General features: G+C 42.5%; 1 protein-coding gene across 3 annotated transcripts in view; it reads left to right on the forward strand.

Moving 5' to 3' along the window:
- Positions 1-22,863, forward strand: part of nol4lb (nucleolar protein 4-like b) — a 253,339-nt gene that overhangs the window by 145,348 nt on the left and 85,128 nt on the right. For all 3 annotated transcript variants that reach the window (XM_068000428.1, XM_068000430.1, XM_068000429.1), the window contains one exon: positions 9,280-9,569. In XM_068000428.1, the coding sequence (XP_067856529.1) occupies positions 9,280-9,569 (290 nt within the window). The remainder of the gene's footprint in view (positions 1-9,279; positions 9,570-22,863) is intronic.

The following is a 22,863-nucleotide window of genomic DNA, read 5'->3' on the forward strand; positions in this document are numbered from 1 at the left end:
ATAAATACTATTCCCACAGCTTTCAGAAGAGAGTGGGAGGACCATAATGCATGACAGGTTTATTAATGTCCTACAAGCTTTAGGTTTATCATGCCAAAATAAATGGATAACTGCAGTGAATTATAACGTTGTCATTATTTAATTGTTCTAGTATAATAGTGGGCTTTCATTGGAGAGCTGGCCTGTGACATTTGAGGGTCTCTTAAGACTTGGTCTGAATGCTATTTCAATATATCGGTTCCTCATCAGAACCCATGAGCACTTGCTCCCAGCTCAGAGTGCAGTGTCTATAAGGCATTCTGGAAGTGATAGATTATCTCTCATGGGTACTGTCTCCAGGTCTTAGCACTCAGAGCAATTTGCAAGCAGAGTTCCCTCAGAACAACATGCATTGCAGACAATACCCACACACCTCTGGCATGATAAAGACTCTCGTATGTCAAAGTGACATTTAGCTTCCACAGGAGTTTGACTTGCATTGTCATAGGCATTCGGGGAGGGAAGAGGGAGTGTTATGGAGCAAACAAGTTTGACAGTTGTTTTGTACCATTTTCTACTGGGATTCTAATGAAAATTTCACAGCGGGCATCTGACTTAGCTGTTTAGTCCAGCTCAATTAAAATTAATATTGCAAACCACAGTGGGAGGAAGGAGTGGAGGGAGCTATTAAAAGTCAGTTGGACATAGAAGGAAAAAAAAATACAGTTCACAATTTGGCACTGTGCCTGCTCACTTGAGAATGACACAGCTTTCCTTCTTTGGATTTTCTTCTTTGCCGGAGAGGAATTAGGCTAGGTTTAGTTCTTCTAGATGAATGATTCTTCTACTCTAATAAGCTGATGGCACAGCTATAAGTGAATGCAGAGGTATTCTACATCAGTAGCATATCAATGCCTTCTAGTGAGTTATGTACTCTAACACCACCACCTCTAGTTTTTCTGTTATTCTGTTACAGGACTGCTTGTCAGATTATTAAGCAAGGAAAGATAAAGAAACCACAATTTAATAACGCATTTCCTGTTTAAGCATACTGCTGGATAATTTATTAGGGGAACATCCAGTGTGGTTGCCCATCAAAACTGTGGTTCCTGTTTTTAAGTTCTGTATAAATTAGCCCTTTATGGACTATGTAGGATTTTTCACCAAAATAGATTAGAGTGGTAATTTTAAACCTACCCACCCAGCTGAAAACGGGCGATCAGGCAGTTAAGGCAGACTCACCCACTGACGTCCTGCACTATTCCCATTATCTTCTCTTTTAACCTGCTCTTCTGAGCAGGCAACAAGGCCACCCGCCCGAAGCCGGCGAGGTCATTCTTTAAATATCCAGATTGAGGCGCATTGATGTCCCCAGACTGCAATTTTAACTGTGACCTGAACAGGGAAGCCGTTGTGGCTTTTTCAGCTGGTAAAAACAGCAGGAAGCGGATACGGGATCGGAAGATGTAATTTGAGGTACATTACTGGCCCTTGGCTTCCATCCCCTTCCCCTTCCATGAGACCATCCCAATACCCACCCCCTACGACTTAACTTGTTGCCGGTGAAGGTGCCTTTTGTGCCAGCCAGTGGTCGTCTGCTACCCGATATTCTACTCCCATCCGCCATTCAGTTGCCACTTCCCACCCGTTTCGGGCGCACACCTGACTGGTGGCATGCAGATGAAGTCCGGGGGTTAAAATCGCCTGGGTCTCATGCTATCAGGGAGGGGAGGGGAGGTTGGCACTCCCCTCACTTCCCCCCCACCCCCATACCCGATTTCCACTCCCAATGGAAATAGTGCTGTGATATTCGTAATGTGTGCGTTAACATGTCATACAAAAATTTTTTTTTATTCGTTCATGGAATGTGGGCGTCACCCATCCCTAATTGCCCTTGAGAAGGTGGTAGTGAGCCTCCTTCTTGAACTGCTGCAGTCCGTGTGGTGAAGGTTCTCCCACAGTGCTGTGCTGTGAGGAAGGGAGTTCCAGGATTTTGACCCAGCAACGATGAGGAACGGCGATATATTTGCAAGTCTGGATGGTGTGTAACTTGGAGGGGAAATTGCAGGCAGTGTTGTTCCCATGTGCCTGCTGCCCTTGTCCTTCTAGGTGGTAGAGGTCAAGGGTTTAGGAGGTGCTGTCGAAGAAGCCTTGGTGAGTTGCTGCCGTGCATCCTGTGGATGGTACACACTGCAGCCATGGTGCACTGGTGGTGAAGGGAGTGAATGTTTAGGGTGGTGGATGGGGTGCCAATCAAGTGAGTTGCTTTGTCCTGGATGGTGTCGAGCTTCTTGAGTGTTGTTGGAGCTGCACTCATCCAGGTAAGTGGAGAGTATTCCATCACACTCCTGACTTGTGGCTTGTAGATGGTGGAAAGGCTTTGGGGAGTCAGGAAGTGAGTCACTCGCCGCAGAATACCCAGCCTCTGACCTGCTCTTGCAGCCACAGTATTTATGTGGCTGGTCCAGTTAAGGTTCGGGTCAGGATGTTGATGGTGGGGTTGCGGCGATGGTAATGTCGTTGAATGTCATGGGGAGGTGGTTAGACTCTCTCTTGTTCGAGATGGTCATTGCCTGCACTTGTCTGGCACGAATGTTACTTGCCACTTATCAGCCTAAGCCTGGATGTTGTCCAGGTCTTGTTGCATGCGGACACGGACTGCTTCATTATCTGAGGGGTCGCTCCACTATTTATATGAAGGCAATAACTCATTATGTTAAACAGGTTAGCAGCTCCATAAAAAAATTTATACCAACACATATGCACTTGTTACTAATATTGCACTATACAATTTCAATCCCCTGTATGATTTACACAGAAAGTATGAATGATTTGCCCAGGAAGTGTCCACTGTGTCCATGCAGGAGGCGGGTTCTGTTGTCGTGGATACAGAAGATGTGGGCCTTTGGTACAAACAGCTTGTGTTGTTGGCACAGGAAATATGTGCCATTTGTACAGTCGGTCCTTTTCACTTTCCCAGTTTTTTATGTCCCTCATTATTACTTCCAGTTACAGTGCTTTTTCAGTTTCGGGGGAGGATTTCAACAGTCCCAGCTGGGGAAATCGTCATTAATGTTAATGCCATTCCATGGCTGGTGACCTTTGCCTTACCTCCAAGATGAAATGTTTTCTTGCCAATGGTTGACCAAGAGTTGACGAATGATTTTCTTTGTGAAATTATAAACCTGTACTTCCTTTACACAAAATGAACAAGGGAAATCTTCCTTCAGTTTTGAATTTATAACCTTTTCTACTGCTAGAGCCATGCTGGTGTTCCCCCATAGCCAGTAGTTTTGTTCATCCCCGTCCTTTTCATGTATTTGTTTGCCTCAGTGTTTTAAAGTATCATCCTACAGATGAATCAAAAGGCAGGTACTTTCCTGCCAGGTCTCTAACAGGGCTACTCTTAAAGTAAGATCAGTCTGGCATGATATCCCCTCTGAGTTTGTGTGACAGTGGCTAGCCTCTGCTCAGCAATTTCCTTGATAGCCCAATTGAGATTGGAAGCTAGCCATGTGCAGAGAGCTGCAGGGTGCAGACCAATATCTTACCACTGTTCGGCACAGTGCATTGGTACCCCTGGTCTTTCCAACCAATCTTTTTTAAATTGCTGCTGCTTTTGCAAACAAATAATTAAATACTTCATAGTCCAATGGGTTGACTCTTATTGCAAACTGTAGTTCTGGAGGTTATCAATATTTGAATATACATATTTTAATCATTTAAAATATGAAACTCACAATTACAAAGATTGCACTGTACTTGCCATCTACTAGAATTATTAATTGATGTCAAATATCGATTCCCAGTCTTTTATGGCGGTTGCTTTAAAGCACAGGCTGATGGAAGAAGTCCAATGATAGACAATAAAGCTGGAGGACTCGGAAGAAGCCGAAGTGGCCGGAGATTGTTTTTACAAACTGGGTTAAATTTTCTGACTTTGTGCTGCTGGCTGGATCCTTACCTGCCAGTCTCACCTATTGGGAGATCTTGGGCACATTTCCCACAATTTTATGTCCATGAAAATTAAAATTATGTACAGCACATCCACGATTTTCCAAATAGCGCTGCCAACAGGAGAGGCTCCCAGTTGGCAGCTGGCAATTTTTTTTTTAAATGAGCATAGAAAATATTTAAGAGTAAATGCACTCTGAGGTGATATATTACATGGTTTGAAACTGGCTAAAAGGAAGGAAACAAAGGAGAGTTATCATCAGTACCTGAGCCAGGGTGATTCACAGTACTCTGGGGCACTGTTAAGGATTGACCAACTACCCTGCCTCACCTGCAATAGTAGACCTACTACAAGGGTCTGAGTTCTTCCCACTTGGCTCCAGATAATGCTGCAAGCCAACATGGTAATGTGTAGGGTGGTTTTGGCTGGTCAAGCAGCAGGAAGTTGGTAGGCTGCATGGGTTTAGCTGGTTAAACTCCAGTAATACCCTTGCACACATCTTTGGATCTTTATGTAAATAAGTTCCTACTTAACTAGATGTAGGCAATGTAAAGCGATTATTTATATTTACCAGCCTCTAGTTTCTAATAAATATATTCTTGTAATCTTTACATTCTTGCATCACAATATTTTCATTATTTTAATGTAATTTGGTCCCTCTCATACAAGCTGACCATGTTTTACTGTGGTATCACCTGTTTATTATTTTTTGTTACCCATGGTTGTTAGTTATCTAATATCCAACTAATGACGATCCTCCTTTGAGGGGAGGTGGGTGAGGTGACTAAGATATCATGCATGGCAGTGCAAGTTTGGAAACAAAGCAACCCTCTGCGGCAAGCTCAGTAATTCATTTTTCTTTACTCGCCAATATACTGTCAGCCATTAATCATGAGGGAGACAAGTTATCAGGACATATGCACATACTGATATCAAACCAACTCACAATTGTACACAACAACAATCAACAACTTGCATTTATATAGCGCCTCTGACATAGTAAAACGTCCCAAGGTGCTTCATAGAAGCGTTATCAAACAAAATTTGACACCGAGCCACTTAAGGAGGTGACCAAAAGCTTGGTCAAAGAGGTAGGTTTTAAGGAGTGTCTTAAAGGAGCTTAGAACCTAGGCAGATGAAGGCATGGCTGCTAATTATTACACAATCATAATGCATCACTCACTGTCTATTATTCATACTTTGCTCCACACTATTGTACTATTCTGCTACATGCTTGCCTGTATAAATTACAGTTCAATTTTCTATGTTATTGTAAGTTAACCTATATTAGGGGCAAGAATGCAGTGGTAAATCACGTATTTTTAGAAATATTATCCAACACGATTGAAAGGCAGTCTCCCACTTACTAATGAACAATTCTGTGTAGAATTATTCCCCGGGGAAGTTGATCAAGAATTATAGTAATAAACATGGTTAAGACATGATATGCGGAACTTTATGTCTCATACATTTCTATGTGCAGTGCCATTGTTGTATTAGTTAGGTATGTATGACTCAATGGTTTATTTAGTGGATAAATGACTGAGATATGTTTCAATGTTAAATGCTGTAGGGGATTTTGTCTGAAAGTTTTCTTTCCTAGCTAAATGCACTTTGGAAAGTTTAGAAGGCTTGAAAGGACATGGATGAGAGGAGACCTATGTATGAGTGGAGTAGAAAAGGTTGATCCAGAGCACTACTTCAAGTGAATCCATGATTGCAGGACAAGGAGTCATAGGTACAATCTGTTAAAAGGCAAGTTAAGGACTGACGTAGGATGCTCATGTTCACACTAATGGAAAATCTCTGGAATTATTCAAGAGGCAGTTAAATGCTGTGATAGGTAGATCAAAGGTTTCTATGGAAGGCGGAGCTATATGGGCTGACTGTTTTCTTATATGTGTACAGATTTTTATGATGTTTCAAATGTGGGTTTTAACCACTTTTCATCCTCTCAAATTAAAGGAGACCTGCACGTATACTGAGTGCTGACACTAATAATGTGCAAATGAAGCATTCTTCTACTTTGGCACAAAATGTGGTAGTTTGTGTGCACCCAGATGTATTTCAAGTTTTATAAATGTTAATTTTATTTATGAGACTGCAGACAAACAGGAAAAATGTGGAATTTTTCATAAAAACTCCAAACAACAGGATCAAAAGCACTCAGTACCTCAACAAAGTATGGGTGGGATGGAGAACTTTTGAGACCATCCTATGTCATCATGGGCTACATTTTTGTAAACATACATTATTTCAACAGTACAGAACCTTTGAAAATATTTCCTGTTCTTTATGGACTATAAATCTGACATCTGTTGGCTATTAAATAAATCTCTTTCCCCTTGTGGTCTATAGAGAGAGATCGCACCATTCAGTATATTGACTCCTTGTTTTATTTATCTATACATTTTAAATAAAGTTTCTGGAATGTTACAAAACAGAGTTGAAAACACATCTAATGTAAGTGGCCTCTTGATTTAATGAACAGTGTTAATTATATTGAAAGTGCTCATTAAATGTGCTGTAGTGCCATGCTACCCAAACATACAAAGCAACATTCTTGGCAAAAATCCCATTGGTGTACTTGCTGAATTTGCTGTCTATGCCACTGACTGCATAAATGAAGTAGAGTTATATTTTGTTATTTTTCAGAACAGCTTCCTTATTTATTATTTCATATCTCACAAGGCCTAGATTTAAGGCCATAGCAGAAGAAGTAACTGACCCCATGGTTTTACATCGAATCTACAGGTCATGCAGCCCAACTGGTCTATACTGGTGTATAGGCTTCACATGAGCCTCCTCCTCTCTAATTACTTCTTCCCATCCTGCCCCCATATCCCTCTATTCCCTTCTCCCTCATGTATGCATCAAGCCTCCTCTTAAATATGTCAACACTATCTTCTGCAACCAATCCATGTGGCAGCAAGTTCCACATTCGCACCACTCTCTGTGTAAAGCAATTCCTCCTAAATTCTTTATTTGGTCTGTTAGTGGCTGTCTTATATTTATGCTCCTTCTGGGCTCACCCACTAGTGGAATGTTTTTCATGTCCACCCTATCAAATCCCTTTATAATTTTAAAGACCTCCATCAGGTCTCCTCTTCGTCTTCTCTTTTCCAGAGAAAATAACACCAGACCGCTCAATCTTTCCTGATAATTGCATCCTCTCAATTCTGGTAACATTCTTGTAAATCTTTTCTGCACTTTCTCCCATGCTTCAATTTCCTTTTTCAGTATGGAGACCAGAACTGCGCCCAGTACTCCAAATGTGGCCTAACCAAGGTTCTATATAAATTTAACCTGCTCTTGTATTCTCCCTGCTTTTGTATTCTGTTCCTCTAGAAATGAACCACGCTTTATGGCCATATCAACTTGCATTACTACTTTTAGCGATTTATATATCTGTATTCCCAGATCTTTTTGCTCCTCTGCCTCATTTAATTTCTTACCTTCTGAGGAATAAGTGGCCTCCTTACTTCTCCTACCAAAATAAACTATTGGTCTACTGATGTAATAGAAATGAGGAAACCACACATACCTTTGGTGAGAATTAATAGGGTTTTAATATACGATGCTATTCAGTGATAAGCTGGAATCAACAAAAAAAATTATGAACTTGCATTGGATTAAAAAGGATCCCTTTTACCTTTGTGGTAAACCTCTCAGCTTTCATTGGAGGTTTTAACAAAAAGCTACTCACTGAATCTCATTCACAAATGCATGTTTACGGAGGGACAAGTCTACACAGCAACCTCTCTGACTGAGTGCAATATACCTCTGTACTGTTGGGAAGAATACAGGACTGACGTGACTGCAGACAGCTGTCCCATTTTCACTTTCCTTGCAAATCCTTGCAGCTTGGGTACAGCTGACTAAGACTGTGCCTGTGTACGAGTAGATGATTTGAAATAGTTGGTTTCATTTGTTTTACATTCATATTGAAACATCCAAATTACTGTAAACAACTGACCTAAACACCTTGGGGGCAATTTTCACCTTCACCGCTTGGGCGGTAAACTAGTAGAGCTGATTGCTCGCCTGTTATAGAACCCACCTGATTTCATCTCCATTTGGAAATGAAAATTAACAGGTAGGCATCCTACTCTGCTATTTTTCTGCCCAAGCGGTGAAAGTGAAAATTACCCCCTGTGTGTGCACATTAAACGGAGGCTTGAGCAGTGGGAGTGGATTAATTGAATTAACTCCCAACGGCATTTCTTGAATCCATCACCCAAATTAGCATGGAAATGTCATCAATTCATTCAACAACAAAAAAAATCGGAATCGTTTTGTGGTATTGAAAATTGAAATAAATATTGATAAGAATGATTTAAATTCTTTTTAGATTATTCATAATCTGGAGAATGCAGAAATATACTATTCAGCTACGGAAAGTAGAGGGAAGTTTTTAAAATGGATGTCAGGATGTTTATGGTTTTCAGTTGAACTGAATATTATGGATGAGCAGAAAGAAAAAAAAACAACATCTTTACTTCCCTTCATCCTTATATTCAAATTCATATTCAGAAACTGCTTTTGGGCTGGTCTCTGGAGATCACCCGAATCTGACAAGACGTTGCTTCAAATCATTTAAGGGGTCCCTGGAGAGTACATACAGCAAAACACCAGGCAAGAACTGGTAATATTTAAACGTTTTGCATGTGGTAAGGATGTAAACGTTTAACCGTAGGAGAAGAATTGTCAGAGTTTGTATCCTTAATATATGAATAAAACCTACTTCAGTGAGTTACGCTGCATTATTTAAATGACTCAATATACAAAATTAGTCTTTTTGCTACATTGTGCTTTTGTGAGCTAATTTATGTTTTCCCTCTGCTGTGTCTCCCCACACCCAGACAATCTGCCACCTTTGTAATATAAGATGTAACTGGTCACCAGGAGGTGTACAAGAGTGCCCCATGGCCAAGTTCCCCTCTATTCGTGTGGGGAAGTTCCTGGTCCCTGCTCAGTGACTCCCCCTGATGGATTGAAATGTTGCCATGTGGGAACAGATTCAGGTTTTGCCACTAAGAAGTGCAGTGTATTGGAGCTTTTACATGGCCCTATGCCATAAATAAAAGCTATTATGACACTTAATTTATTTAATATAAGTTCACACTACTGAATTCAGGTGCTTTTGAATCAAATAAGTAGGGTAGTTGGACTCCAGAATTGTAAATCTCTATCTGGTGGTTTCATAGTGTTTTTCATCAGAAAAGTAGAGGTGCATTTTAACATTTTTTTCAGGCAGCAGGAATCAATATTTACGTAAGAAACCTCCTCTCAGAGTATTTTATCAACGACCTGTTCTTACAGTGTTCTCTCTTTTTCCTCATCAGATGATTCATCTTCAGAATGCTACAGTGGGAATGGCTCCACTACACTGAATCCTGCAACATCAAACAGTACACAGGGAGACAGCACATTCCCAGAAATAAATGGAAACAGCTCCACTGGCTTGGACTACAGTGCTAGCCCAGAGGACCAGCCAGTCAACCTCAGTGAGCGGCTTCAGCCTTTTCAAGTGGATAATGGCAGTACAGATGGGCAAAGAAACCGGGTCAAATACACTGGAAAAGCAACATCCGATGTCAGATTGAACAGGGACACAAGGAACTATGGGAGTAAGGTACAATCTGCTATCATTTAATTTAATTGAGAAAGATATTTCCATTCAACACTGAAATCTACACCAGGAACTTGTTTTGAGAACAGAAGGGGTACTGCATTTATATAGTGTAGATAGAACATACTTATTGAAATCCACCACCAAAAATTAATCCTCTGAAAGCTGAAAGTAATGAGCAGATTTGAAAAGCTTACAATTGCTTCTATGTAACCAATTTGGTGACCGTAACATTTTAACATTAGAAATTGTTACGATGTACAACAACATTAATTTCTAAATGGGGTAAGCTGCAGATCCTGGCCCAAATTGATCAGATTGATTTGCACTCATTAAATTTGGCCCAATTTAGACAATTTCAGGTTCTCCTGGGACTAATTCTGTGAGCAATTGACAGTGCTGCAGCACCCCATCTCCGGCTTGATGGATGGCCAAATGAATATGCAGCTGCGTGAGGAGGGTTGCCCTTTTTGGTCCTTTAAGGCATCCTTAACCCAAGCCAGCAGTGCATTATTCCAGGCAGCAACTGGTAACCTGACACAGTGATGTGTACACCACTGCAGGTTCTGGGAGCAAATGTATAAAAAGACAACACACCTCAATAGTGCCATGTATCTTGTAGGTGGCTCAAGATTGTATACCGCAAAGTCTGCCAACCTGTCCCCACATTTACTGCTCATCCGTGCCAAGCCTTTATGCAATTTTATAGTTCTTTCATTGAGTCTCGTGCATACCCACATCTCAGTAAGGCACATCTTCAATATGCAACGTAAAGTTGAAAACCGTCCCACACTCACATCTTCAAAGACCATAAACACCTCAAGCATCGTGCAGCTAGGTTGTTTTACAGTCACTTACTAACATCCAGGTTATCCACGTTTATTAATGTACATGTACAATCCTGAAGCAGGGTCTCCCTGGTCAAGTGTAAGTAGTGAAGGCACATCTTCTCAGAGTTGCCCAAGTAGCTCCGGAGCAGTGTGTGAAACTACCTATTTAGGTAATAGTGAGTCTGTGCAAGTTACAGCCAGACATCTCGCTGACAGTTCGTCTTCGGTCTCTATCTCCCCGAAGTCAAAAAGAGTTCCAAAAGGATTGCTCATCCTATCACCAGGGGCTGTCACAGTGAAATACCCTTGAATGGTAGGTGGTGAAAAGAGAAAAAGTGGAGGGAAAAAATAAAAGGCAAAATTAAATTGAAATGCAAAAAAATGCACCTCAATAAATGCAACAAAAGGAAACCAAAAAGGCCAAAATCAATGAACAGGCAGCTTTAAAAGACCAGACTTTTCTTGGTACACAGCAATGACCAGTGCCGCTGGAGCAAGCAATTGTCAAATTCGGTGCAGGGAGGCCCTGCCTTAATTAACATTTTTTGTTAGTCAAATGAGGCATGTGCATTCCAGCGGCTAATCCACCGTACATATTTCCAACGCTCGGCCTCTGCGCCCAATTTTCCATACCCAGGGTACGCTTGCCGTGCATGGGAATTGATAATCTACCCTGTGGTTTCTTAATGAAATATACATGAAGACTGGCTTCTAATTGTGCACTTTCAAAGTGCACAAACATTGGAATGGCACGCAGCAATCAATGATTTTTGTCAATGAAATTGCATTTGAGAATACTTATATCATACTTAATCAGTTAATCTATGTATCTATCTATGCAACATGTCCGTCACATCTGAAAGTGCCAAAGCACATGTCCATCGTACTTCAAAGTGTCAAAAAGGCAGTGACTTCATCCTGTTTTTTCCTGACCTGGGGCTGGAAATTTACAAGCACCTGTCAATCTGCAAACTTCCCTCACCAAGAAAGGTAGGTTGTAATTGACCTCACCATGTGCCTATTTAGAATAATTAGGCTTTGTGGTCTTAAAAGCACAGGCCAACTAAAACACAACCCCACCGTAGCAACAGAATACTAAATTGTGTGTTACATGGTATAGTGTTCCTGTCCTTTTAAAACAGCTTATTCTCTGCCTTACTGTAAGAAATGCCACAGGAGATCTGCTGGTATATAAAATTTTGAGTGTCACACTCAAATGACACACTTTGTTACAGAAGCAAAATGGCCACTTAATAAATGAAAAAGATAAAGAAAGCCAGTGATTTCCTATTGCTGCCAATCTACATTGTTGTATATTGGCAAACAAGGTAGCTAAATTAAAGCTAATTTGAATAATTGTTCACAACTTCGGAAGCAAACTCATTGGGCCTAGGGAAGAAGCTATTAATGAGAGGGGAAAATTGCCTGTAAATTAAAGGGGAGCAGCACAATTGGCAGGGGAAGGAAAATTCAGCCTGCTTTCGAAGAGACTTGAAAAAGCATCTCTCGCCCGATCCCTCGCCCGGCCCGTCGAGATCCGATCCCTCGCCCAGCCCTCCGCAATCCGATCCCTCGCCGGCCCGCCGCCATCCAATCCCTCGCCCGGCCCGCCGCGATCCGATCCCTCGCCCGGCCCGCCGCGATCCGATCCCTCGCCCGGCCCACTGCCATCCGATCCCTCGCCCGGCCTGCCGCCATCCGCTATCTGTCTCTCTCCCCCTCCCCCGCCATCCGCTCTCTCTCTCCCCCCCCCACCATCCGCTGTCTCTCGCCCCTTCCCCGCCCATCCGCTCTCCCTCGCCCCTCTCCCCGCCATCCACTCTTTCTTGCCCCCATCCCCGCCATCTGATTTTGCCCCCACCCCCGGCAACCTCTCCCACCCTCCTCTCCGGTCCCTGGCTGTGGCCTTGTACAGCAGGCTTTCACGCCCGGCAGCGGCCAGCCTCTCAATCTGGCTGGCTGCCAGGCAGGAAACGGAGTAAAATAATTATAATGAGGGCCTGCTCTTAAATTTGGCAGAACCTCCGCCTTCCCGGTATTTCTGGGCTTCTTGGCCGCTGATAGGCTCCCCCGCTTCCTCCCCACCTCCCTGTAAATACTGGGGCCTTACTGTTTGATTTGCATCTTGTAAATCCAGTGGCCACCATAAGCTAAACTTGCCAGATTTTTTAAGACCGGCAACTGGAAGACCTGTTTTTCACTGGATTTTACCAGATCTTTCCACTGCTGCTGGTCCCCCTGAGTCCAGTAAAAGTGCTATTCAGCAGCAGCATGATCCTTCTCATGATGTCATGTAGCAATTTCATGATGTCAGCACCAATTCATTGTGGTGATATATGAGGCAATATCACAACATCAGTTTTTGGTACATTTGCACTAGCCAAACTGCTGCACATGTGCTATATAGCAGGATTGACTTTGCTATAGTATTCAAACATAAATGCAGGAGAGTGACATACTTGGGTCATGTTCCTGAAACTTACATAGAATTTACAGCACAGAAACAGGCCATTCGACCCAACTGGTCTATGCCAGTGTTTATGTTCCACATGTGCCTCCTCCCACTCTACTTCATCTAACCCTATCAGCATACCCTTCTATTCCTTTCTCTCTCATGCTTATCCAGCTTCCCCTTAAATGCATCTGTGCTTTTCGCCTCAACTACTCCTTGTGGTAGCGAGTTCCACATTCTAATCACTCTCTGGGAAAAGAAGTTTCTCTTAAATTCCTTGTTGAATTTATTAATGACTACCTTACATTTATGATCCCTAGTTCTAGTCTCCCCCACAAGTGGAAACATCTTCTCTACATCTACCCCATCAAACCCCTTCATAATTTTAAAGACCTCTATTAAGTCACCTTGCAGCCACCTTTTTTCTGGAGAAAAGAGCCTGTTCAGTCTTTCCTGATAGGTATAACCTCTCAGTTCTGGTATCATCATTGTAAACATTTTTTGCACCTTCTCCAGTGTCTCTATATCTTTTTTGTAATATGGAGACCAGAACTGTGCACACACTCGATCTGCCATGGGGAAGCAGGGGCCATCATCCAGCCTATTGAGTTGAGTTGACTGCACAAAGTATCAAATATTCTGTATGGAAGAACAATGGCAGTGTTACTTCAGAGGGAGCATTACTATAGGTAGATGAAACAGTAGAATTTGATCTCATCCCAGAAGAACTGCCTTCAATCTAGAATAAACCTATTCACCTGGAACAATGGTCCCTGTTAGTGACTCCTGTACTGTAATGCACGGCACTGTAGAATGCACAGTACTGTAAACTGCCTTTATATTGTACAAGACCCATACTAATATCACCAACTGCTGATATGTAGGTCTTGTACAGTATAAATGACAATGGGTCCAGGTTTGATGCCTTAAAAAAAACCTTCTCATGTTGTGAAATTACTTAATAAAGCAAATAAACTCGACAGCCATTTCATCACTCCTCAGCTCACCAAGAGACTGTGATAGACAAACTATCAATTTAAATAACTGCACTATCAATTTGAGTGCCGAGTGCAAAATTGGTTTGTATGCTCAGTAAGCCTCGTGCTATAATAGAATTCTGTGTGCATTGAGACCTATTCTAATACTCTATGACTTTTTTAGAAAATTATTCTAATTATAAATTATGGATGATTGAAGACTTCTATATTCCACAATTTAATACAGAAAGGTTATCATGCAATGTACAAAATGATTATGGGCAATGTCTAGATGGGCTTGCATGAGAATTGTGTGTGCCATTCCAAGATTCATGATATCTGTCCGTTTGCAGACTGATAAATGTGCTGAGATTACTGTATATTTAGTAGTTATTGTCAGCTCTTGAACATTACTGCCAGAGCCAACAAACCACAGTTTATTCCTGTTGTACCACACCTCATAAAGAACCTCTATAATGTATCTTAAATACCAACATGTTTATTATCTTTCCTGGGGCTACTTCAGTGATGCTTGCTATAGGTCCAGATTAAATCTGTATTACCTGTCCTGCCACTCTGTTTGGTCTGTTCCTCTCGACTGATAAATTACAGGATTATAATGTAATATTCCTAATTGGTGACAGTGCATCTGAGAATAATGTGTGCAAAAGGGAATTTAATTTTTGGAGACAACAATTATATTTTACTTTTATTTTTTTATTGATGAATATCCCACGGTGTTTTCTGTTAAATGCATTTGGATGTCGCCAATTGAAGGTAAGTGGCCACATAGAAGGGTGCGAAAATTCTTAGAGCCTTTGGAAAAGCTCAAAAGGCATTTTAACCCCCTGAAGCCTTTGCCAAGGCTAAAGGAGGAGAGGGGGAAAAAATACCAGGAAAAACTAAGTGAAAAGAACTTCATTGTTGAGGTGTGGAATGAAATTTGCTTGTACATGGTGGAAAGGCTTTGGGGAGTCAGGAGGTGAGTCAATCGCCGCAGAATACCCAGTATTCACAGTAGTCACAGTATTTATGTGGCTAGTCCAGTTAAGTTTCTGGTCAATGGTGACCCCCAGGATGTTGATGGTGGGGGATTCGACGATGGTAATGCTGTTGAACATTAAGGGGAGGTGGTTAGACTCTCTCTTGTTGAAGATAGTCATTGCCTGGCACTTGTCTGGCGCAAATGTTACTTGCCACTTATCAGCCCAAGCCTGGATGCTGTTCAGATCTTGCTGCATGCGGACAAAGACTGCTTCATTATCTGCGGGGTTGCGAGTGGAACTGAACACTGAGCAACCATCAGCAAACATTCCCACTTCTGACTTTATAATGGAGGGAAGGCCATTGAGGAAGCAGCTGAAGATGGTTGGACCAGGGCACTGCTCTGAGGAACTCCTGCAGCGATATCCTGGGGCTGAGATGATTAGCTTCCAACAACCACTACCATCTTCCTTTGTGCCAGGTATGACTCCAGCTACTGGAGAGTTTTCCCCCCGATTCCCAATGACTTCAATTTTACTAGGGCCCCTTGATGCCACACTCGGTCAAATGCTGCTTTGATGTCAAGGGCAATCACTCTCACCTCACCTCTGGAATTGAGCTCTTTTGTCCATGTTTGGAACAAATCTGTAATGAGTTCTGGAGCCGAGTGGTCCTGGTGGAACCCAAACTAAGCATCGGTGAGCAGGTTATTGGTAAGTAAGTGCCGCTTGATAGCACTGTCGACGACACCTTCCATCACTTTGCTGATGATTGAGAGTAGACTGATGGGGCGGTAATTGGACAGCTTGGATTTGTCCTGCTTTTTGTGGACAGGACAAACCTGGGCAATTTTCCACATTGTCAGGTAGATGCCAGTGTTGTAGCTGTACTGGAACAGCTTGGCTAGAGGCATGGCTAGTTCTGGAGCACAAGTGTTCAGCACTACAGCTGGAATGTTGTCAGGGCCCATAGCCTTTGCTGTATCCAGTGCACTCAGCCATTTCTTGATATCACGTGGAGTGAATCGAATTGGCTGAAGACTGGCTTCTGTGATGGTGGGGATATCGGGAGGAGGCCGAGATGGATCATCCACTCGGCACTTCTGGCTGAAGATGGTTGAAAATGCTTCAGCCTTGACTTTTGCACTCATGTGCTGGGCTCTGCCATCATTGAGGATGGTGATGTTCACTCCTCTTTCCGTTAGTTGTTTAACTGTCCACCACCATTCAGGACTGGATGTGGCAGGACTGCAGAGCTTTAATCTGATCTGTTGGTTGTAGGATCGCTTAGCTCTGTCTATAGCATGCTGCTGCCACTGTTTAGCATGCATGTAATCCTGTGTTGTAGCTTCACCAGGTTGGCACCTCATTTTTAGGTACGCCTGGTGCTACTCTTCCACACTCCTCATTGAACCAGGGTTGATCCCTGGCTTGATGATAATAGTAGAGTGAGAGATATGCCGGGCCATGAGGTTACAGATTGTGGTGGAATGCAATTCTGCTGCTGCTGATGACCCACAGTGCCTCATGGATGCAAAGTTTTGAGCTGCTAGATCTATTCTGAATCTATCCCATTTAGCAAGGTGGTAGTGCCACACAATACGATGGATGGTGTCCTCAGTGTGAAGGTGGGACTTCATCTCCACAAGGACTGTGCAGTGGTTACTCCCGCTAATACTGTCCTGGACAGATGCATCTGCGACAGATAGATTGTGAGGACGAGGCCAAGTAGGTTTTTCCCCCGTGTTGGTTCCCGCACCAACTGCCACAGGCCCAGTCTGGCAGCTATTCCTTTAGGACTCGACCAGCTCGGTCAGTAGTGGTGCTACCGAACCACTCTTGGTGATGGACATTGAAGTCCCCCACCCAGAGTACATTCTGTGCCCTTGCTACCCTTAGTGATTCCTCCAATTTCTATGACTTACGTAAACTACGGAAGTGCCTTGTCACTGAGCCTTCTACATAACTAACAAAGTAACTCATAAAAGCACTTAAAAAACAATCCTATACAACCTGTAGTCTGTATTCCTCTGTTCCCTTTTAATTCAATACTTCCATAACCAATAACTGCCTACCAATCTTGGGTGACAGCTGTATATGATCATTTTTATGAAGAATGCATATCTGAAGTAAATGTGGGGAAATGGCGAGGACATCTGTTTGATATAATTTCCCTTATTACGATGGTGAAATTAATCTCCCACCTCTTTCTGGTGGGAACTCCCACCAGAAATGTGTGCCACGTGCATTATGGGTTGAGATCTGGAGCAAATGATCAAGCCTGAATGTGCCTGTTTATGGGACAAATTGTTGACAAAAATCCTGGCTTCTGCCACTAGCTGCATATCCTCTCATTCTACTCACACTGAAATTGGCAAGGCCTTTTTCTGTTCAGTAGTAATTGCTTTAAAAGTAAATTTGCAATCATTAATGGTGACAGTGTTTACTTTATAGACTCCAAAAATCTGTTAGAGCTAAATTATGAGCACTTGTTGAAAGCTTGCAACAGCTAAATGGAGGAAAAGAAAGTTCTGTTTCCTGTTAAAATGAACAAGAAACAGTGCCCTGAAAGTTCCAACCACCATCAGCACACTGTGGGTGTGATTCACTGATGGCCTCACTGTGTCATTTATTGACCTAGCAGCACAAGCCATGGAGTATCTACCTCCCAATCACATTGGAGGTGAAGTTGATGTCCAGGGATCTCTCAGTCAAGTCCACCACTCAATGCTGAGAACGCACTTTAAGGTAAAATGTGTGAAACTCTGCTTCTGGCTTGGAGATTCACTCGACAGGAAGGCAGATTGGAGAATCAAGCATGGAGAACAGCATGCCCGATTCAGAGTTCCTGATTTTCTGGCCATCATTTTGAATTACTGGAAGGTTGAGTACGCTCCATGAGTATGCGACTGATTCTTGACCTGCGCTGTCGTCGAGCCAGAATCTCACAGAATTTGGTCCCTTTGGTGTTTTCTTTTAATTTTGGCTCCATTTAGGGGATAAAAGTAACTGACCTAGTTGGGTTGCCTTGCAACAAACATCCCTCCTGTCGTCTAATCACAGAACAGCGTTGATAGTAAACATGAAGTTTCCCATGATCATCCCATCCACTCAAACCTTACTGGTACATGTAGAGAATGGCAGAGTAAGGAAAGAAAAAATATTGCCTTGTTATATTTTTACTTTGGCAGAACAGTGCGTGGTATTTAAATATAATCCTAATAGAACGCTTAAGTCACAGAAACAAATGCAAACAGGTTAATGACTGGGTGAGGGTCACAAAATTCTACTTTTAATTGCTCCACTCATAAATATTTCACTGGGAAAGGGAGCTCTAATTTAATCCCATAGTAATACATGACAATAGTGCAAATGCATAAATTGCCATGGTTTGCTAGATACAAAATCAATGTGGAAACTCCAGGAATGCCTGAGAAAGAGGTCTCCTTTATGTAACAAATAAGTCAGTGGTTTGTAGAAAAAGTAAAATCCGTATCTATTAGCTTTTAAGAATGCATAGATCAGGCTAATACTTTAGTGCAGTATTGAGGAACTACTGCACTGTAGCGGTGATGCCTTTCAGATGAGGTGTTAAACCAAGGCCCCACGTGCTGTTCCTGTGGATGTAAAATATCCCATGGCATTATTCCAAAAAGAGGAAGGAGTTCGCCTGGTGTACTGGCCAACATTCCCTCCTCAACCAACAGCACAAAAAACAGATTAACTGGTTCTTCATCTCATTTGCTATATTTGGGTGCTAGCTGTGAGCATACTGAGTGCTGTATATGCCTGCATAATAACAGTGTCTTCATTTCAAAAAAATATCTCAATGGATGTGAAGCACTTAGTGATCTACTGACAATGTGATAAGGCGCTATATAAAGACAAGTTCTTCCTTTCTTTCTAAGTCTAGATAGCTCACGTCATTTTAGAAATGTTTCTTTTAGAAAGAAGAAAGAACTTGCAAGTATGTAGTGCCTTTCACGACCTCAGGACATCGCAAAGAGCTTTATAGCCAATTAAGTACTTTTGAAGTGTAAGTGTTTTATGATGTGATGTAAACCACAGGTTTTAAATCTGGTGAAAGAGGCATGTGCGGCAGATTGCATTGTAGTTCCAGGAAATGTTCAGTTAATCCTACCTTATTCCCTTACATTTTATAAAGTGTGTTTCCTATCTCACATGGAGGTACAGTGCATTGGAATTCTAAAATTCCTCAGATAATGCCCGCATGCAGCAAGACGTGGACAACAGTCAGGCTTGAGCTGATAAGTGGCAAGTAACATTCACGCCACACAAGTGCCAGGCAATGACCATCTCCAACAAGAGATAGTCTAACCACCTCCCCTTGACATTCAACAGCATGACCATCGCCGAATCCCCCACCATCAACATCCTGGGGGTCACCATTGACCAGAAACTTAACTGGACCAGCCACATAAATACTGTGGCTACAACAACAATAGACAGTTTCCTAGAAGTAAAGGGAATTAGGGGTTACGGGGAGCGGGCAGGAAATTGGACATGAATTTATGGACATGAATGGCGGAGCAGGCTCGAGGGGCCGATTGGCCTACTCCTGCTCCTATTTCTTATGTTCTTATGTTCCTATGTTCTTAGGTCAGAGGCTGGGTATTCTGTGGTGAATGACTCACCTCCTGGCTCCCCAAAGCCTTTCCACCATCTACAAGGCACAAGTCAGGAGTGTGATGGAATACTTCCACTTGCCTGGATGAGTGCAGCTACAACAACACTCAAGAAGCTCGACGCCATCCAGGACAAAGCAGCCTGCTTGATTGGCACCCCATCCACCACCCTAAACGTTCACTCCCTTCACCACCGGCGCACAGTGGCTGCAGTGTGTACCATCTACATGATGCACTGCAGCAACTTGCCAAGGCTTCTTCGACAGCAACTCCCAAACCTGCGACTCTGCCACCGAGAAGGACAAGGGCAGCAGGTGCATGGGAACAACACCACCTGCACGTTACCCTCCAAGTCCCATACAATCCTGACTTGGAAATATATTGCCGTTCCTTCATCGTTCGTTGGGTCAAAATTCTGGAACTCCCTACCTAACAGCACTGTGGGAGAACCTTCACCACACGGACGGAAGCAGTTCAAGAACCACCACCTTTTCAAGGGGAATTAGAGATGGGCAATAAAAATGCTGGCCTTACCAGCGACGTTCACATCCCATGAACTACTTTTTAAAAAGTGGCATGAATCTGATACGAATTTGTTGAAGGAAAGTCCTGTTTGACTAACTTGATTGAGTTCTTTGATGAAGTAACAGAGAAGGTTGATGAGGGTAATGTGTTTGATGTTGTGTATATGGACTTTCAAAACACATTTGATAAAGTACCACATAATAGACTTGTAAGTGAAGTTGAAGCCATGGGATTAAAGGGACATTGGCAGCGTGGATACAAAATTGGCTAGGGGACAGAAAGCAGAGAGTAGTGGTGAACAGTTGTTTTTCAGACTGGAGGGAAGTATACATTGGTATTCCCCAGAGGTCAGTATTAGGACCACTGCTCTTTTGATGTATATTAATGACCTGGACTTGGGTACAGAGGGTATAATTTCAAAGCTTGCAGATGGCACGAAACTCGGTAATATAGTAAACAATGTGGAGGATAGTAACAGACTTCAGGAGGACATAGATAGGTGAAATGGACGGACACATGGCAGATGAAATTTAACGCAGAGAAATGTTGCATTTTGGTAAGAAGAATGCGGCGAGGCAATACAAACTAAATGGTACAATTTTAAAGGGGGTGCAGGAACACAGAGATCTGGGGCTGTACGTACACAAATCTATGAAGGTGGCCTGACAAGTTGAGAAGGCTGTTAAAAAAGCATATGGGATCCCAGGCTTTATTGATAGAGGCATAGAGTACAAAAGCAAGGAAGTTATGCTAAACCTTTATAAAACACTGGTTAGGCCTCAGCTGAAGTATTGTGATCAATTCTGGGCACCACACTTTAGGAAGGATGTCAAGGCGTTAAAGAGGGTGCAGAAGAGATTTACTAGAATGGTAGCAGGGATGGGGGACTTCAATCATGCGGAGAGACTGGAGAAGCTAGGGTTGTTATCCTTAGAACAGAGAATGTTAAGGGGAGATTTGATAGAGGTGTTCAAGATCATGAACGGTTTTGATCGAGTAAATAGGGAGAAACTGTTTCCAGTGGCAGAAGGCTTGGTAACCAGAAGACACAGATTTAAGGTAATTGGCAAAAGAAACAGAAAGGGTGCAGAGGAAAAAAATGTTTTACACAGCGAATTTTTATGATCGGGGATGCACTGCCTGAAAGGGTGGTGGAAGCAGATTCAACATTAACTTTCAAAAAGGAATTGGATAAATATTTGAAGGGGAATCATTTACAGGGCTATAGGGAAAGAGCAGGGGAATGGGACTAATTGGATAGCTCTTTCAAAGAGCTGGCACAGACACGATGAGCTGAATGGCCCCCTCCTGTGCTATACCTACTATGATACTATGAAGTGTTAGCTTTGGTTTGTGCCCACTAGTTTTCATTGAGAGAGTTAGTGATCTCTGCCCTGCTGTCAGCAAAGAGTAGGTCCTTTCCCAAAGGCAGGAAGGGAAAATCCTGTGCCTCCCTCCCATAAATCCTTCATCATCTTTAAAATTAATGGACAGAAAATTATGTGGGGGAGTGTACCTAAATTCCCAATATACAACAACAACTTGCATTTATATAATGCCTTTTAATATAGCAAAACTTCCCAAGGCATTTCACAGGAACGATTATCAAACAAAATTTGACACCGAGCTACATAAGGTGATATTAGGACAGGTGACCAAAAGCTTGGTCAAAGAGGTAGGTTTTAAGGAGTGTCTCAAAGGAGGAGAGAGAGGCGGAGAGGTTTAGGGAGGGAATTCTGGAGCTTAGGCCTTGGCAGCTGAAGGCACGGCCGCCAATGGTTAAGCAATTAAAATCGCAGACGCGCAAGAATTGGAGGAGCGCAGAGATTGCGGAGGGATGTAAGGCTGGAGGAGGTACGGAGATAGGAGGGGGCAAGACCATGGAGGGATTTGAAAACTAGGATGAGATTTTAAAATTGAGGCATTCCCGGACCGGGAGTCAATGTAGGTCAGTCAGCACAGGAGTGATGGGCGAATGCGAGTTGGTGCGAGTTAGGATACGGGCAGCAGAGTTTTGGACGAGCTCAAGTTTATGGAGGGTGGAAGATGGGAGGCCGGCCAGGAGAACATTGGAATAGTATATTCTAGCACACAATGTTGTGCACTGGGGCACTAAAGGTGAAAATTTATGTCACCATCATTATTGCTAGTTTATTGAAATGGAATTTCAACTGATCCCAGATTTGTGGTGGAAAGCAGATGGAGAGTTACTGAGATCCAGGATTTGCTCCATCCCCCATCATGTTCGGATATTGAGGTCTTCAACCAGCCACAGTGCACAAAAATTTTCCAAAGGGTATTTCAGTTTGCTGAATCATTGGCCATCTTGAAGTTCCAGAAAGCAGGAGCTTATGTGCATTCCCAGGCCTTCTCATTTAATTAATTTAAGAAATGTGGCTGTGGCTGGCTTTTTTCAGATTTGACACCACATTAAGATTTCAGCAGCTCATTGTCAAAATTTCCCAACACTGTTTTACATACTACTCCGTAGATCTCATCAGGTACTCTAAGAAGGCTTGTACTCCTGTCATTGAAAGAAAGCACTTTATCACCTAAATAAAAAAGGCTGATAATTACAGCCCCATTCATATTGACCATAGGACACATAACAGCCATTGAAGGATAATGTAGCCATCCTGTTTAGGAAATTCTGCCTTTATGTTGTTAGTCCCTGGGGATTTGTGGTTCTTCTCTGCTTCCTCCAGACTTGGTTCCGGTTCATACGCAGAGGCTGCATTTTGCAATAAAATAAATTGCATGCAATTTTTGGTCTGCTAGTCTCTGCATTAAACAGTTCAGTAAAGTTTTCCCTTAACCTTTTGCTTTTCCTTTCATACGTTCAACCTTTTAAAAATATGTATTATATTGTCAAAAGCAGCAGTGG

Source organism: Heptranchias perlo, chromosome 19 (assembly GCF_035084215.1).
Source record: "Heptranchias perlo isolate sHepPer1 chromosome 19, sHepPer1.hap1, whole genome shotgun sequence".
NCBI lineage: Eukaryota > Metazoa > Chordata > Chondrichthyes > Hexanchiformes > Hexanchidae > Heptranchias > Heptranchias perlo.